The sequence below is a fragment of the Topomyia yanbarensis genome, chromosome 2 (assembly GCF_030247195.1).
Source record: "Topomyia yanbarensis strain Yona2022 chromosome 2, ASM3024719v1, whole genome shotgun sequence".
Lineage (NCBI taxonomy): Eukaryota > Metazoa > Arthropoda > Insecta > Diptera > Culicidae > Topomyia > Topomyia yanbarensis.
Window position 1 is genome coordinate 197141244 of NC_080671.1, and position 16390 is coordinate 197157633.

A 16390-nucleotide genomic window follows, 5' to 3' on the forward strand; every position below is an offset into this window, starting at 1 on the left:
AATACATCATTTTCTTCGTTTTTTAATTGCGAAGGCAGCTGTGTAAGTTAACGGAATTGATCGAATCAATGATACATACATTGGTTTGAACAAAAAAAGTTAAAAAATCGCGGTTTTTACTTTTTTCACAAAAATTACAATAACTTTGCGAATTTTCAACCGAGTCAAATTTAAAAAAATCGGGTTTTGGAAAATACCACGAAATGGGGTGGAAATTGAAATGAAAAAAAATATTGCTGACCAGTAATACATTGATAACACGCAACGTTACTGTAACAGCAGTTACAATAAAAATCAGCAAAAATGAGAACGATTTTTTTCTACTTCAAAATTAAATAAAATAAATTGAATAATTGATTAAAAACGATTATATAATACTAATCCTTACTTACTTAGTGAAACAACCAGTATTTAAACTGGTATTGTCACGAGTCACATTTCCACTGACAGCACGAAACCTGACGAAACGCTAACGGCAACCGGACACTGAGATACAAATGTACCCCACGCCAACTTTGACACCTGCTTCCCCGAAAGCTATAAGCAAACTGGCTATACCACCTTTTCCTACTCTTACTAGGAAGTTAACTATTGAGATTTTCGAGACATAAACGAAAAATCGATAAAAAATGTTAACTTTTGAATAAATTAGTTTTAAACGACTGCTTAACCTTTTATAAGGCAGTGGCAACTATATGGCCACCTTTTCGTTTCGTTTAAAACGCAGGAATATGAAGTGAGAAGTGTTCCAATCTTATGAAATCTACTTGTTAGGAGTCTGGCAACTCTTCTTATTACTTTTTATTGAGATACAGTGAAAAGTGTCAGATTGGTGAAGAGTTATTTTTTAAAATATGGCGATTTACTTTTGGACAATAAAATTAGCTCTATTTTGAAAAAAATACTCTAGACCCTATAAGTTGGTGATGCAAATTTGTAAAAACAACTATTTTTAATCCGAAAATTTGGTTTATGAATGGTAAAAATTGCAAGGAAAAAAATTAAATGAATGAATGAACGTCTGTAATCTGTGGTCTCATTTTACTTATCCTCAGAATCTAGGGGTAATTTACTGTTAATCAGGTAAAAACCAGTAACCCACCTTAATTTCTTTTTGAATTTCTGATCTAGCTCGATATGTTTTTATATTTGCACCAATCTCGTTGAAAAAATATCAAACATTACAAAGACTGACGTTTTCTAACGGATGGTAGCAGTATATTTTCAAAACAGTTTTTATTACGAAATAAATGTAAATATATTCTAAACTAAGTGAGAGAACCGTGTTTCTATTAATATAACATTCATTAATAGCCCCAAACTCTGGGCCTTATAAAGGGTTAACCTCATGAACTAAAACAAGCGAGAACACCATTCTATAAGAAATTCTCTCACCTTTCCAATGGAACTAAACGATTTAAAATACAAAGTACACTTTTTGAATATGAGGTATTTAAAGACGAACTAGTTAGTTACAAGAAAAGTTCGATAACTCTGTAATGGTTGAGATTTGATGGTAGGTGTAGAACGATTTTCCCCCCAAATATGATCCTCTATCACCCCTCGAGAGATTCTTAATTATGAACCAAACACCATGTACTAACAAATTAAAATATTCAAAAAAACTTTAAACCATTTTAGTACGGTCACCATACAAATTCAACCACTCATTGAAAGTCGGTGGAGCGAGCTAAAAAATTTGAAGGCACGATATAAGTAAAAAAATCGAGTTGTGAACCATGGGGAGTTGTGAACACCTTCAATTCCCGCTAAGCTATAGATTATAAAAATTTAAATGTTTCTACTGTCATGACGTCACTTTCTCATTAGCAAATGTTGCATTAACTCATGTTCTTTATGTTTAGGTAACTAGCGACTAAACATACCAAACAAAAAGTTTTTTTACTCAATTGTATTTGTGGTATGTGGAGTCCCGTTATGTAGCTGATTTCAAAGTAAATTAGTGCAAAACATTCCTTGGGTAATCGGCTTTCATCGACAAAAAAATAGAAGAACCTTTGGTGTGCTGATGGAGATACGTTTTTCTCGAAGATATGTAAAGTGGGGAGTTGTGAACCACCCTTAGTGGGGAGTTGCGAACCGTACATTTCAGCGGGATACAGTATTTTTTTAAGTAGAACAGTATCATAATTCGAAAATCAGGGATGAATCAGACATATTATGATATAAAAATGTTCAATTTTATGCGAAGAACAGGATTCTGCCACAATCTTAATCTCCCCGTACCACAACCGCGAATTCAATTGGGTTGGCGCGAATCATGTTGTCACCGACTCATTGCAAATCAAATCACTTTTCCATCTCATCTTAAGTTTAGAAATATCTTAAAATTTATCTTCTATAGCCCTAATAAAGATAAACCACAAAAATATTCCATCTCTTCTACTTTTTGCGATGATTCACAATTCCCCACCAAACTAAAAAAAATGCCGATTTGACGCATTCTGTCATATCTCAAACAAGACAATGATTTTTTTTTTGAATTGCTTCAGCCTGCGGATATATTAAGGTGTCCTTAACAAATACCAAGGTCTAACATTGAAAATTGACCAATATTTATGGTAGTTATGCTCCAAAAACAAAACTATGTTCACAACTCCCCACCGTCTTCTACAATTGGACATAGTAGTAGGTAACGAAAAGGTATAAAAAAATATATCCACCCTAACGTGCCAAAATACGTGTAGCGTACATATACAAGTTACTATCAGTTTATTCAACATAAACTAAACATTGCACATAACAGTTATATCGTCCTTGGAATTGTCTAAACACAAAAAATGTTTTCAGATTTCCGCATCAAATGCTATATAGTATTCAATTATTTTTGAGTATATGAAAAAGCATGATAGAACATAGCCTTGAATGCAATTCGTATATAATCCCCACCATAAAGTCACTTTGTTAGGATGCAATGGAGTCCCTAAGATCTTCGGCAACTCATCACACTGAACACCATCGGCTGTAATCGATCCGATTTTACCAGGCTTAAGGTAATACAAAAACTAAGTGTGCTTCCTACTGAGTCAATAGTTTTCTTTGAGATGTACACCGAACATCACGCAGGACTAGGGGTTTTCTCAGAAAAAGCTATCAATTTCATGAAAAAATTGCTATTTTGTTGCACAGAATTAGTAATAGGTATAATAAAAGTGGAATCTTTTTTCCACATCTATAAATCGCTTGCCTGATCAGGGCCAAAATGACATTAGGGTAAATTTGACATTCTCTTCTTTGGAACATTCTTTGTTACTTTGACTTGACGCGGATATATTCCTATCCATGGAGATGTTTTTCGGATGACATTTTTCTACTCAATCCGCTTTCACGTGTTCTACACCTTGTAAACGTGTAGTCTAGTATACTTTGCAATTTCTAGCATCAACTGGGATTGCCATAATTGTTTAGCTCTTAGAAACTTTAAAGTCATGAATATTAATTTTTGTAACTAGAGTAAATGGTTACTCGTAACTAAATAATAAAAATCAATATTATGGATTTTTAGTTCCTGCGCTATTGAACAAGTCAGCTGGAATAGCAGATTTCTCGAAGTTTCTAATGTTTTCGTTACAAATTACAGATTATTGTGGAAAAGCGTAGAATGATATAGATTTTTTGGACTAACATTGTAAAACGGAATTTTTATTCACCATTTCTAACAAAAAGTATCTAATATTGCAAAAGTTAATTTCAAAATCGAAATTCAGACACCCCCTGCCAAAAAAACACCATTCATTCCCGGTCTCACCTATAGCTAGAAAACATAGATAATAAAATATCCTTTATTTTTCTTTTGTCGTTTCGGCCACGTAAAATATGCTCAATGTAAAGCAGGTACGCCTTCTTCTAAAAATATATTTGATCGCATCATGCTCCCAAAACCAACCGACCTAAATCATGCTTTGTGACCTGACCGGCTTAGATCGTTCTGGGTATCTATAATTTCTTTGTCGATTGCCTTCTGCACTTTGCTTAACGACGGGGATCGATCTATTAGCGGCGTGGGAACGACATGAACTTGGTTACATGTGGAAAAAGATCTACAGGTAAAAAATAGATTAGACAGCCTAATAATACGCATGGCATCTTCGTTTTTGACAGTGCACTACACCGATGCATCGGTGCACAGTGGTTTAAAACGCAAAAAACCTGATCGTTTTGAATAACTTCGAAACGAATAGTCATAGCAATGTACTATCTGCGGAAGAATTTATGATAATAGGGCGCTTTCTGTTGAAGTAAAACTTTTGTTGTTTTTTCATCTTATTAGTGAGAAGCAAAATTTATTTCTGGCATAAAATAGATAGAGCATAGAGAGTTGATGTATTTTGCAAAGTTGTAATAAATTCTTCTACAAGAAACTTTGCCGAAGGTGGTAATATCCTATATTCAATAATCTTTGAGATATAGTGTATAAATTGAGAAAAGACCGAAAATCCTTTCTTTCATTATAACTTTTTTTCATGCTACCAAACCTTCAAAATTAATAAAAAAACGAAAAATTGGTAAACAAAGCAACTAAATATGATGAAAAGTTTTTGATATATTTGTTCGAAAAACGGCCCACTTTGCATTCAAATAACTCATGAACGGGCAAAAATGGGCAGACCACTCAGTATGGATTTGAAAGTAGAAGCACAATGCTACAATAGGGTGTCCCAAAATGACATCATGTTAAAAAAGTCATCGGGCTCACTTCTTAAATGAAAGGTTAGGGTATTGGGACCACTTTCTTCTTCGGAGTGAGTTTGCTAAAATGCTTCCTACTGGTGGCGACTTTTGATTTTTTGAAAAATGGGCCAATTTTGGATAAAATTTCAAATTTATGCCTGTTGAAGTGGTCCTGAACTGTCTTAGATTTTTTTCAGCATTTTTTATTTTTCTGGAGATCCAAACGGAGAAGTTTGGTTAGTTGGTTTGTATAAATTTGGAATTATAAGAGCGGCAGGGCCATTAAATCTTAGTAAAAAGTGAAATTTTTGGTGTTTTTCAGTATTTTTTCTTCAAAACTGGGTATCTACAAAATTTTAAAAGTACAGAAAACACTTTATATAGTTGAGCCGAATTCAGGGGCGTAATTTTGCTGAAGAAAGTGTATAGCTACGGCCAATGGGGCATAAGTTATTTACGTTTTTGTTAAATAACCTTTTGACATTTTTTGCTATTCATAAAAAATAACACTGTTCTACAAAATAAAACAACTTAAGTGGGCTTAGTCCGCATATTATTTTTCGAAAAATAGAAGGAAAATGATGAAAAATGGCGTTTTTTGCTTGTCTCTAGTACATCAGAATCGGTTTTTATGAGCATTTGACGATATTTTTAAAAAATATTTTCTATACTAATAGCCACCTAGCGGGTTTGAAAATCACCAAAATTAAACAAATATGTCGAGTTAATGGCAAGTTATGGCGTATATTTGAAGGCTGAATTGATTAACGTACTTACATTCACACAAAGTCTTATTTTCATCTTAGGAACTTTTAAGTGGAGAAAAATGCAGAAGAGTGAGGTGAGTGTTGAAAAACTAATATTTACTGTTTAGATCACATAATTCCGAAATAGTCAAATTTGGGGCAAATATCTTTGAAAAAGTTTTACAACAGAATACAGCGCATCTTCTGACACAATCGTTTTGTTGAAGATGTCTCCTAGAAGTAATTATGGAGAATTAACTCTTCAAAAAATAATTAGAGACTTGGCGTCGTTAGCAAAGTTATTATTTTTATAATTTAAGTTACAAAAAAATCAACAGATGCTCATTAAACCTCGTCCTGACATACTAAAGACGTACAGAAAACGTCATTTTTCATGATTTTCCTTCTATTTTTCGAAAAACAATGTGTGGTCAAAGCACATTTGAACTGATTTACTTTTTGGAACAGTGTTATTTTTGATAAATTGCTAAAAATGTCAAAGGTTATCTAACAAAAACTTAAATAACTCATACCCCATTAGCCATAGCTACACACTTTCTTCAGCAAAATTACGCCACTGAATTCGGCTCGCCTATATAAAGTGTTTTCTGTACTTTTAAAATTTTGTAGATACCCAGTTTTGAAGAAAAATTACTGAAAAACGGCAAAAATTTCACTTTTTACTAAGTTTTAATGGACCTGCCGCTCTTATAATTCCAAATTTGTACAAACTAACTAACCAAACTTCTCCGTTTGGATCTCCAGAAAAATAAAAAACGCTGAAAAAAATCTAAGACAGTTCAGGACCCCTTCAACAGGCATAAATTTAAAATTTTATCCAAAATCGGCCCATTTTTCAAAAAATCAAAAGTCGCCACCAGTAGGAAGCGTTTTAGCAAACTCACTCCGAAGAAGAAAGTGGTCCCAATACCCTAACCTTTCATTTAAGAAGTGAGCCCGATGACTTTTTTAACATGATGTCATTTTGGGACACCCTATGCTACAATATTGTGTACGAATCCTTTGTATCGGATTAGCTGGATTCGAAAAATATGATTTTTTAGTCTAACATCTTGATACGAAACATATTCGGTGAACCTGAAAAGATAAAGTGGTGGTATCTCCGGCGAATTCTATTTTTACCATTTTGAACCAGTCGGTTCCGACAGCATGAAGTAACAAGTTACTTTACGCTTGTCCGGACATGCCGTAGACTCAGGTGATTCGCATTGCTAATGCCAAAAGATCTTGACTCCTACGGTAGCAGACAAAAAGTTAAGTCACTGGTGAGCTCTAAGCTTGCATATATGATCCTTCCACGCTTTTCTAAACTTTCTCCCTTCAACTCCTTGCTCTCCCTTGAGTACTATGGCTCTTAATATTGAAAAATATACTACACCTTCCAGTCCCTTACTAATTAAATGTCGTAACAACTGTTGATCTCCGGCGAAGTTTTGGGAAATACTCTCCTAAAAATATTGCCGAAGATTCCGACTTTCTACCTACATTGGTTTTACAACTCTTATATTTAGATACAATTTTAGAATGAATCTGAAATTTTTACCAATTGTTTGTTTTTATTGCCGATTTTTTAAATATTTTAACGCGCTAACTTAAAAATTTATGTGAGTAGATCAGACGCCATGAGCAAGTTAATGAGCGTTAAGTTAAGCGATGTTCCTAATTCCTAAAAAAGTCAAGTTTTGTCGTCTAATAGATAATCAACTATTTTAACCTCCAGAAGAATAAGTAAGTGATTTTCATATCATTTAAAAAAACTCGCTTGTCTAAATATCGAAAGACAGTCTTCAAATGTATGTTCGATTCGAAATCCTAGAATAATGACTAGTTTGGATTTCGGGATAATTTTCTTCGTGAATCGTATCATTTCAGTACTGTTTTACATTTCTTACAAAGGAAATGCAGGTATAGGGTTAGCTCAAACTTTGAAAACTTTTCCCGAGGCCCGGAAGGCCGAGTCTCATATACCAATCGACTCAGCTCAACCATTTGGGAAAATGACAATGGGCTAATGTCATGTAATTAGTAACACACTATTATTTTTGTTTTTGGATATATGGATATGGGTCATTTTGTCAAAACACAAATAAATAACATTCAAACAAAGCAATTAAGGCACGCTAAGTGCATTGAAAGTTTATGTTAGTTTATGAAAATATCTTTCTAACAACTTCTAATTCTAAATACGCGTTAAAATACTTGAGCTGAAAATTCTATTCTTTACAAAAATCTTTTTTTTTTCGAAATCCGTCACCAAAAAGACATATTTGAAATCCAAACAAATTTAACATTTCAGGTTTCTGATGACTAATTAAGGCCCATCAATACAATAAAAACATTAGATAATATCAAACGATACCGTTACGAAAAGAAAAACGAAAACAAAAAGTTAAAAACAGCAAGCTGCAAATTTTCAACAGGCTGTTTTAAACTTAAAGGAAGAACACATCTCAAATCATGCCCTACTATGTTAAATTCACAGTTGTTCATTTATATCATTCATTCAAAAAGCCGAGCTGTTTAATCATTTTCCATTCATTTTCAATTGCAATGACTGTGAATATCTCTCTACTTGGGTATTGACTAGGTTTTTCAAGCAAAACTACTCTAAACATACTTCTTACTGTTCATGTAAGCTTGAAAACGCACAACATGACAACATTTAACCTAAACTGGGCTCTACAGAGCATTTGACAACATTGGTTGATGAATGAAAAAGCATCAATTCGAAATGAAGACGTATGGTTTAGCCATGGAAACTCGTAACTTGAAAGTGAATGTTTAAGGAAGGCTTTGAATTTGAATCATGGTTGGGGTAGATTGAACTGAAAGTTGGCCTTTGAAAATGAAAATTTGCATCACTGGTTCAAACAGCTATAACGTTGGGGCTAGACAAGATTTCGTCACAAAAACAAGGCTAAGGTTAATTACTGTGACTTTTACCTTTTATTTGAACGCCAACAGTTAGAAGAATTATCTGTAGAATTGTAGAAGTTATTGCAACTGTTCCGATTGAATTCTACTGGAGCAGTGCTGTCAGAGACATTTTCGGTTATCAGCGAAAAGTCGAAATAGGTTTTTAGTGTTTACTCCAAGACTTTTAACGAACTGTTTTGGAGCCCTAAATGAGCTACAAAAAAGTTGGTCATGAAAGAGTTAATTTTATCCATATTATTCATTTTGTTTGTTTTATAAATTTTATTATTTTAATTTACTTTTTTATTTTATTCCTATTAATTATTTTTTCATTTTATTCATTTCATTTATTTTATGATTCTTATTTTTTCAGCTCATATTTTATTTAGTTTCTGCATTTTGTTAATTTCATGAATTCTCTTCAGTTATTCCTTTAATTCGCTTCCTCCAGTTTGTTAGCTTGAAACAATTTAGTTTATTCTATTAATTTTATAACTATTGTCCAATTTTCGTTTGAGCTGAATTAATATGATTTATTTATTTTATTCATTTGATTTATAATAATTATTCTGCCAGGTTAATCAAATTGATAACATTTTTTTCATTTTAATGCCTTATTATTTTTTTGTTTTATTGATTTTTCTATAATTTATTCAGTTCATTCGAGGTTTTATTCGTACTGAAATTTGGTAAGAAATGTCTTATCTCACTTTTAGATGGGTTACCGATTTAACCCATCCCATTACTTAATAAATTTGATGAACAATTTTGGAATCACTACAACATCAGTTTCAAGAAAGCATGTTCCCTTAATTTTTGAAAACCACCGTAAATGTTTCCAACATGGTTATCAGACTTTAAAAACCTTGAAAAATAATTGTTATGATATTTAATCACAATTATGTTTTTTCTCAATGCTAAATTATTTTGGTTGGTGTGGAGGGGGAGAGAGATGCACGTCATTGATTGTATGGATTTTTTTTTAATTTTCTGAACATGTGAAAATCCATACATTGTTAGGTAACTTCTGCAAGTGGTTCCAGATGGGAAAATATGTATTGCACAAAAAAAGTTTTTGCTACTCTATTGTCGATGAAATCTTGTGATGCGAGTGGAATTGGCGTTTGTTTACAAATGTTTATGAATGGGACTAATCCTTCCGCAAGGTGTGAGATGAATGCACATGTCGCAGCGAATCATTCGTGTATGTGAACAAATGAATGAACAACGAACAATGTAAGTATATACATTATCTAATCTGGTAGGATTCATTCGTTGCATCCCTTCTATCGCAATAAGTTACCTACAACACAAGAACAAAAACGAAGTGAACTGCAGCAGAAAAGGCTCAGTACAAATTCTGACTCCGGAGTGGTCAGTCGCGAGGTAGCTGGATACAAGAAGATATTTTGTTTTGTTTCCATACTAGTGCGTCGTTACTGAGCTACCGGAATATATGTTGATTCTACCCATTTATTCAAACTGAAATTTTATTAACTATTCAACACCACTCCATATATCACCGGAGGCCAATCTCTTTTTAAATTAAATGAATTGTGTCAACGGATGTTCAAATGTTCAATTAAATTAACTGTCTTTTAGTGAATTCATAAGTGTAGAGTACAAAGTGTTAAAGTGTTGTGATATCGCGCAAACAAAAAAACGGATGTTCGTCTAACTCGTGAACCCGTAACGTTTCTTTCCAACTAAATTGTGCCAATTCGATTATGCCAGATATTGAGTCGTTGGGTAGATTTGGCCGATTTAAGCCAAAATGTTCTGTGCCGCTCGTCTTCGATGTGATCTCCGCCTCCTTAGGTAATAAAGATAGTTCTTATCAGTTTAGCTAATCAGTGTTTTGCTCAATATATTTGATTGTTTAAAGCGTCGCACCAATGCAGCTACATTATAACAGTGCGTGAGCAATATCGCCAACTTATTTTGGATATGAGGCGGACTTAGGCAAGAATTTGAGACACCTACTACTCAAAAGTGGATGTTCTGGGTGGTATATTTTGCGTGGAATGTCTCATATATAGTTCATATTCATATTATGCTCGTGGCATCACCGAGAGTAACCGTATTTTTGATTCCAAAAATTATTTTGAAAAATTTAGATTATAGTGATCGTGGCACAATGATTACAAGTTGCATTATTTTTTTATTTCGATTATAGAAGATTTAACCTTAGGGTCAGTTGCCTATTTTTCGGGTTGGAGAAATTTCTTTAGTAAAATCTCTAACCCTGTAGGCAGGGTTGGGAATCGAATATAAGTGAGCTGCGTAAATACAAAACAATCGGTTTACCCACTACGCTATGTCCGCCTCTTGCATTTTTTTCATAATATAAATGTATAGAAGCAAACACGCTTCCCCTCTCTCTCTCTCTTCATGTTCCCGGCAACTGTCAGGGTTCTTACCTATCATTTCTTGATCCATTTCTGAGTTGTATCATAAGACTTGCAACTAATCTGAAACTTCTCAAGCTATCCACGTATAAATAGGTTACGCAGAGGAAGTTTCGGAGACAAATTCAATATTACACCTTACTTGACAAACAAAAAAATTGAGTCGTGTATTATTATGTATTATGAGTAAACTTTAACAAATTTATGACGAAATTCTGGTTTGCACTGAAGATGAAGGGAAATTTCTTCGAAACGTAAAGTTGCTACAGTAAAGTTGCAACACGAGATAAACTTTTTCAAAGTAGCTAAAAAAATTCAAAGGTGGAAAATGAAATGGAGTCCTGGAAGGTACATTGTAACTTTACTTAGACGCTTATTCAGATGCTGGTGAGCTAGCCTTCAAATAATAGGGTTTTGGCAAGCATCCAGTAAAACCCTCCCATCTTTAAATTATTACTTTTTAAATTCATTGTTTTCATTGTATACATTTTCTGCACAATATGATTTTTTTCAGTTCATCCATTTAGTTCAGTTTATTTATTTTATGCATTTCATTTATTCAATTTATTGTGTTCAGTTATTCATTTAACCAGTTTACAATTTATTAATTTTATTCGTTTTACAATTTCTACAATTTTCTTTATTTTGTCATTTAACCTTTAAAAAGGCACCCAGGTCTTCCAGGCCTGGCTGCTAACATGTTCTAAGTTACTAAGCGTTATACGTGCAGTATAAGCTTGGGAATGGAAATTCCATTAACTGATGTTTAAATTCATTGGAAAAGTGAAAGATTACGGAAATATCACATATGGTGTGCTTGATAGATTCGTATAATGCATACACAAAATGGCAAAGCGGGTCTAGCAGGTCCGCTGTGCATTCTTGGCACGCATGTTTCCATACAAAAATTAATTTTTGAAAACTTAATCGGCCTACACCTGAGTCGATTCCTAGTTCCACCAGGAGTACTTGCACCAAATTTGAAGCGAATCGGACAAGTCTAACTACCGGACCAGCGTGCCTGAAGTCTGTAAGGGATTTTTCGATAATTATAATTTACATTGAGAAAACTCACTAACTCGCATTTACGCTAGGTGGCACTGTATACATCGTAATATCACTGTAAGTGAAAATAAGAAAGATAGTTTAATTGTATACAACTTTGTCGAAGGCTGCTAGTCAATCAGGCTTTGTTAAAAGTAGTTATTAAGCTTTTAGCGAATTGATGTCTGAGTCAGTTTTGGATGGGACCTAGTAGTGTATATGGGTTCGGGTTTTTTGACCCGAAGTCCAGACCCGACCCGAACTCGACGGGTTTCGGGTCGGATTCGGGCACTGTACATTAAACTTCTCGTTTTCGGGTCGGGTTCCGGATTTTCAAATTTGTTTTTCTCGGGTCGGGTTGGGTCTGGGTTTAAAAAATTTTAAACTTTCGGATTCGGGTCGGGCTCGGGTTTTTCGAATTTAGAATTTTCGGATTCGGGTCGGGTTCGGGGTTTGTACAGGTCACATCCAACCATTTTTGACGCTGTTTACGTTTATACACAACACCCAGTGTCTTTTTGTAGTATTTAACTTTACTTTGTTTACGAATGGATGACACATATAACCGTACTAAATTTTACCACCTTTAAATCCGATTATGCCAAGAATTCGTCATATTTTCTGATGCTCAAACATTGTATTTTTTATTCGTGTATTTTCTATTCAGATTCGCAAACTGCCCGATTTTATTTTATTTAATAATGAGAGAGCATTCAACAATAAGTGTTTCGCGTCTGAAATCTCTATGTGATTTAATTTTCATGATACTCATCAATAAACCAAGCCAAGTAAATTTGCCGGAAAATATTGGTTCAAGCGAGTAGAAATCTACAGAAAGACAATCTATCAACGATGGCACTCATATGGTAAGGGTATACTAGCGCCACTATCAAATCAGTGGTGCATACATCAAACAAGTACTTTCTGTCAGATTTTTCGCGGGCTGGGCCGTTGTATGATTCGGATTCTTTGATGAAAACACATTATTTTCACGATTTTAAAGAATTGACTGTAAAAATATTATGTGTTCTGTTGTTGTATGAGCGGAATTGTAGAAGTTTTGAGTCGTTCCGAGAACTTCATTGGAGATGTCGAAGCATCTCTACTGGCGCGGATACCGTACTAGCTAATGATGTGACACCAAGAATGCGTCAGAGAATCTTGGTTGACACCCTTCGACACAAGTTCGACCGTTCCAATCAGTAATGCGCGTGGCGTTATGTAAACTGTCGAATACGAAGTAATTTGTAATTTTATTGAGCACGACAACCTGTTAGTACAGACTTTGAATCAGATCAAGGAAGTTGCCAATTGACATAGTTTAATTTAATACGTGTAATAAATTATACAAAACTAATCTTGCAGGAAAGGTTTTCGATAAAAAATTAGAAATTTTGGTGCGACGGGCAAGGTTGTTTGAATAAATAAATATAAATGCCAATTCCTCTCGTTTGGTCATAGGCAGATATAACGGCACGCCTATAATGCTACTTTAGGTTCGAGTGATTCTTTAATACTTATGGATGAGCCTTGGATTCAGCTCGGGTGCCTAAAATTTTCTGGTTCAGGTCGAGTTCGGGTTTTTAAATTTCGAAATTATCGGGTTTGGGTTGGGCTCGGGTTTTACGAAAATTTAATTATCGGGTTCGGGTTCGGGTTTTTCGAATTGTAATTTCGGGTTGGGTTTGGGTTTTTCAAGTTTCAAACTCTCGTGTTCGGGTTCGAAAAAATTGAAACCCGACCATCTCTAGTGCATGGTTTTCTTTCGAGAGGCCAAAAGATGAGTTCTTTGAATCGAACCATTTTCAACTGCGATTGAACGCAGTTTTGAAAAGCCATGTTTGGGACCGTCCATATACCACGTGGACAGTTTAGGGGTGGGTAAGGGGGTACGAAAAGTCCACGCCTGTCCATGGAGAGGTGGGTGGGGGTTCGAGAATTGTCCACGTGGACTCTTGCTGATTTTTTCCTTTTCTAGAATGTAAAACAAATTTGCACCATCATTAACTGCCATCACAAAATTTTACTCTCAGAAACATTTGATCCGATCATCTGCAATTTAACTTACATTATTTTATTGGGTTTGATCATTTTGTTAAAAAGGAGATATTTTCACAAAATTAAAAAAATCTGTGAACAAAGTTTAAACGAAATATATGTTTTTCGGATAACATTCAGCCTAAGAGTAGTGCATTGGAAAAATCCATGATTTCCTGGAATTTAAAACACTTTTATATGTGTTTATATGTGTTTTCAGTTGGTGTCCCGGATTGCATTTGTTATTTTTTGTTAAAAAACGCTTTTAATCCACCTAACAGTGTGATGAGACATTTCTTATAGCTCTTATCACTCTCTTCGGATATTGTATCGTTTGAGAACATTTAGAACTTGATGCTTCGCGATGTTTTTGATAACACATACTACATGGGATAGTTGCAGGACTCAGAGAATCGCTCAAATCAGCATAGGACAACATCAGTGCCAGAAATCTCAAACCAAATCAATGGGGAAGCGAAAAAATGGCCCATAAAATAGACATACCAACGAATTATTGTTAATGCTCTGTTAATAAAAGTCAGTTGTGTGTATTCCCTCCGACCGGTTGTTTGTCAGCTGAGCTGCTTTCGCTTTTTCGTGGAAAATAGTCGCGCGATCGATTTCCATATTGTATTTTGCTGCCATTCGCTTTTATCAGTTATAGTGCACTGTTTTCGGATCGTACATTTTACATCGCTGGTGATATTAAAGATAAAAAGGCGATTTTTCACCCGATTAAACGAACTATCCGTTTGTTCTATCTTTCGGTGCTACCGCTTCTATACAGTCGAAAACAAAAGAACGTTATTCTTCATCATACCAGCTGTATTGAACAAGAGAAAGTCGTGCTGATTGAAGATGTTTTGCTGCGAATGTGCCTTGCCTATCATGCCTGGAGGGGTAACCATTTCTTGTGATGGATTTTGTCAGGATAATTATCATGCAGAATGTGCTGTGCTGTCTACTGCAGAGGTCACCTGCTGCAACAGGTACAAGAATATCTGGTGGATGTGTACCCCGTGTACGACGATCATGGACGGCGTTCGCAAGATGCAGGCTTTTCGAGATAAACGCGAGGCGATCACCGACGCTACTTCATTTACCCCTGCTCATGCGGCTACTGTTGCTGTCGATGTGAATACTGAGTGAATCAATGACCGAAATGGCTGAATCTCGTTTTTCTTTGGCGGAAACAAGTTCATCTCTAGCTCAATCAATCCCGCAAATGTCGTCCACTCGATTGAAACAAGGGTGTAGGGTTGCTGGTTCTTTGGAGTCAAGTAATTCTACAAATCTTTGTTGGCTATTCTTTACGCGTGTCAAGAACACAGTGAGTGAGAAAGATATTGCTACTCTGGTCGCAGAATCACTCGGAACTAATGCTGCAATTGTGAAGAAGCTCGTACCTGAATGGAAGGACTAGTCATTAATGCCGTTCATTTCATTCAAAGTAGGAATTGACGCAAGGCTAAGAAAAATAGCACTATCTCCATCAACATGGCCATTAGGACTCTGTTTCCGACAATTTCACGAAAAGTTTGACATTTTGTTTGGAATACTGTATTGTTACCTTTGCTTGTTGCTCGATTGTCTGTGTTGTTATATATTGTTACTGTACATGTTAAATAATTTTAAGTAACAGTCTGTATGGCAGAATTAGCCAAAGACGAAGGAATAAATAAATAAAATATCTAAATTGTGGTGGGAAAACTGAATTTTCCTAAAGGGGTTATATATTGTACTGAGCCAAAAAAATCGAAATTTTTTTTTGAATCGATTTGAAGTTTATACTTTACTCAAATTTCCAACGCGACTGAGAACTAAGAAATCAACGCTTTTTCTTGAAAAAAGCGATACTAGTAGTGACACCATTCAAATAAAATCAACAGTGAATATTTCCAGTCTTGGTTTTATTTCCCATTTAAGAACTATTGTGTTTTTTACATCTTAGATTGCATGATGCAGTGATCGAAATCCAAAACTTCATGAAGTATTTGAAATTATTAAATTAAAATTTGTGTTTGCTATTGAAATTGACAAAATGATAGTATCGCCCCTTTGGCGATTTTCGGTCCCACCTATCAGCATTAAAGTATCGCCCTTACGTTTTTTTACAATACCAATTTTACAATTGGTGGGGGTTTGGTAAAAATCGATCTTACTGCCCAAACGGCATAATTCCGAAACCGTAATTTTTGAAGTTTTAAAATTATGCAGAATTAATTTTTCAGAAAATAGTAACAGAGTTCGTGTCTTTAGCGAATTTGTTGAGACTTTATTGTAGTCATGAATATTAACCTGAGAAAATTCACCATAAATACTTCTTGGACGATATACCGTCAAAATTATTTTGTCAAATGATGCGCTGTTTAACGTTTGTAAAACTCATTGAAGATACTAAACCTCCGAAATTGGCGGTTTCAAAATGATGCTATCTTGACCTTAAATTACTGTTTTTAAACATTTGACTTATACATATAATTGGTCATACAACAAAAATCAAATGCTCATCAAAATCGATCAGAA

At 34.6% G+C, this 16390-nt stretch overlaps 1 protein-coding gene across 2 annotated transcripts in view; it reads left to right on the forward strand.

Annotated features, from left to right (window-relative positions):
- The window catches only part of LOC131682591 (phospholipid phosphatase homolog 1.2 homolog), a 38339-nt gene that overhangs the window by 9088 nt on the left and 12861 nt on the right, over positions 1-16390 (forward strand). The window contains exon 1 of one of the 2 annotated variants that reach the window (XM_058964199.1): positions 9736-10193. The exons of the other annotated variant lie outside the window; for it this stretch is intronic. Within the exon in view, the coding sequence (XP_058820182.1) occupies positions 10103-10193 (91 nt within the window). The 5' untranslated portion in view covers positions 9736-10102. Of the gene's footprint in view, positions 1-9735; positions 10194-16390 lie in introns of those variants that run through there. 2 annotated transcript variants of the gene reach the window in all.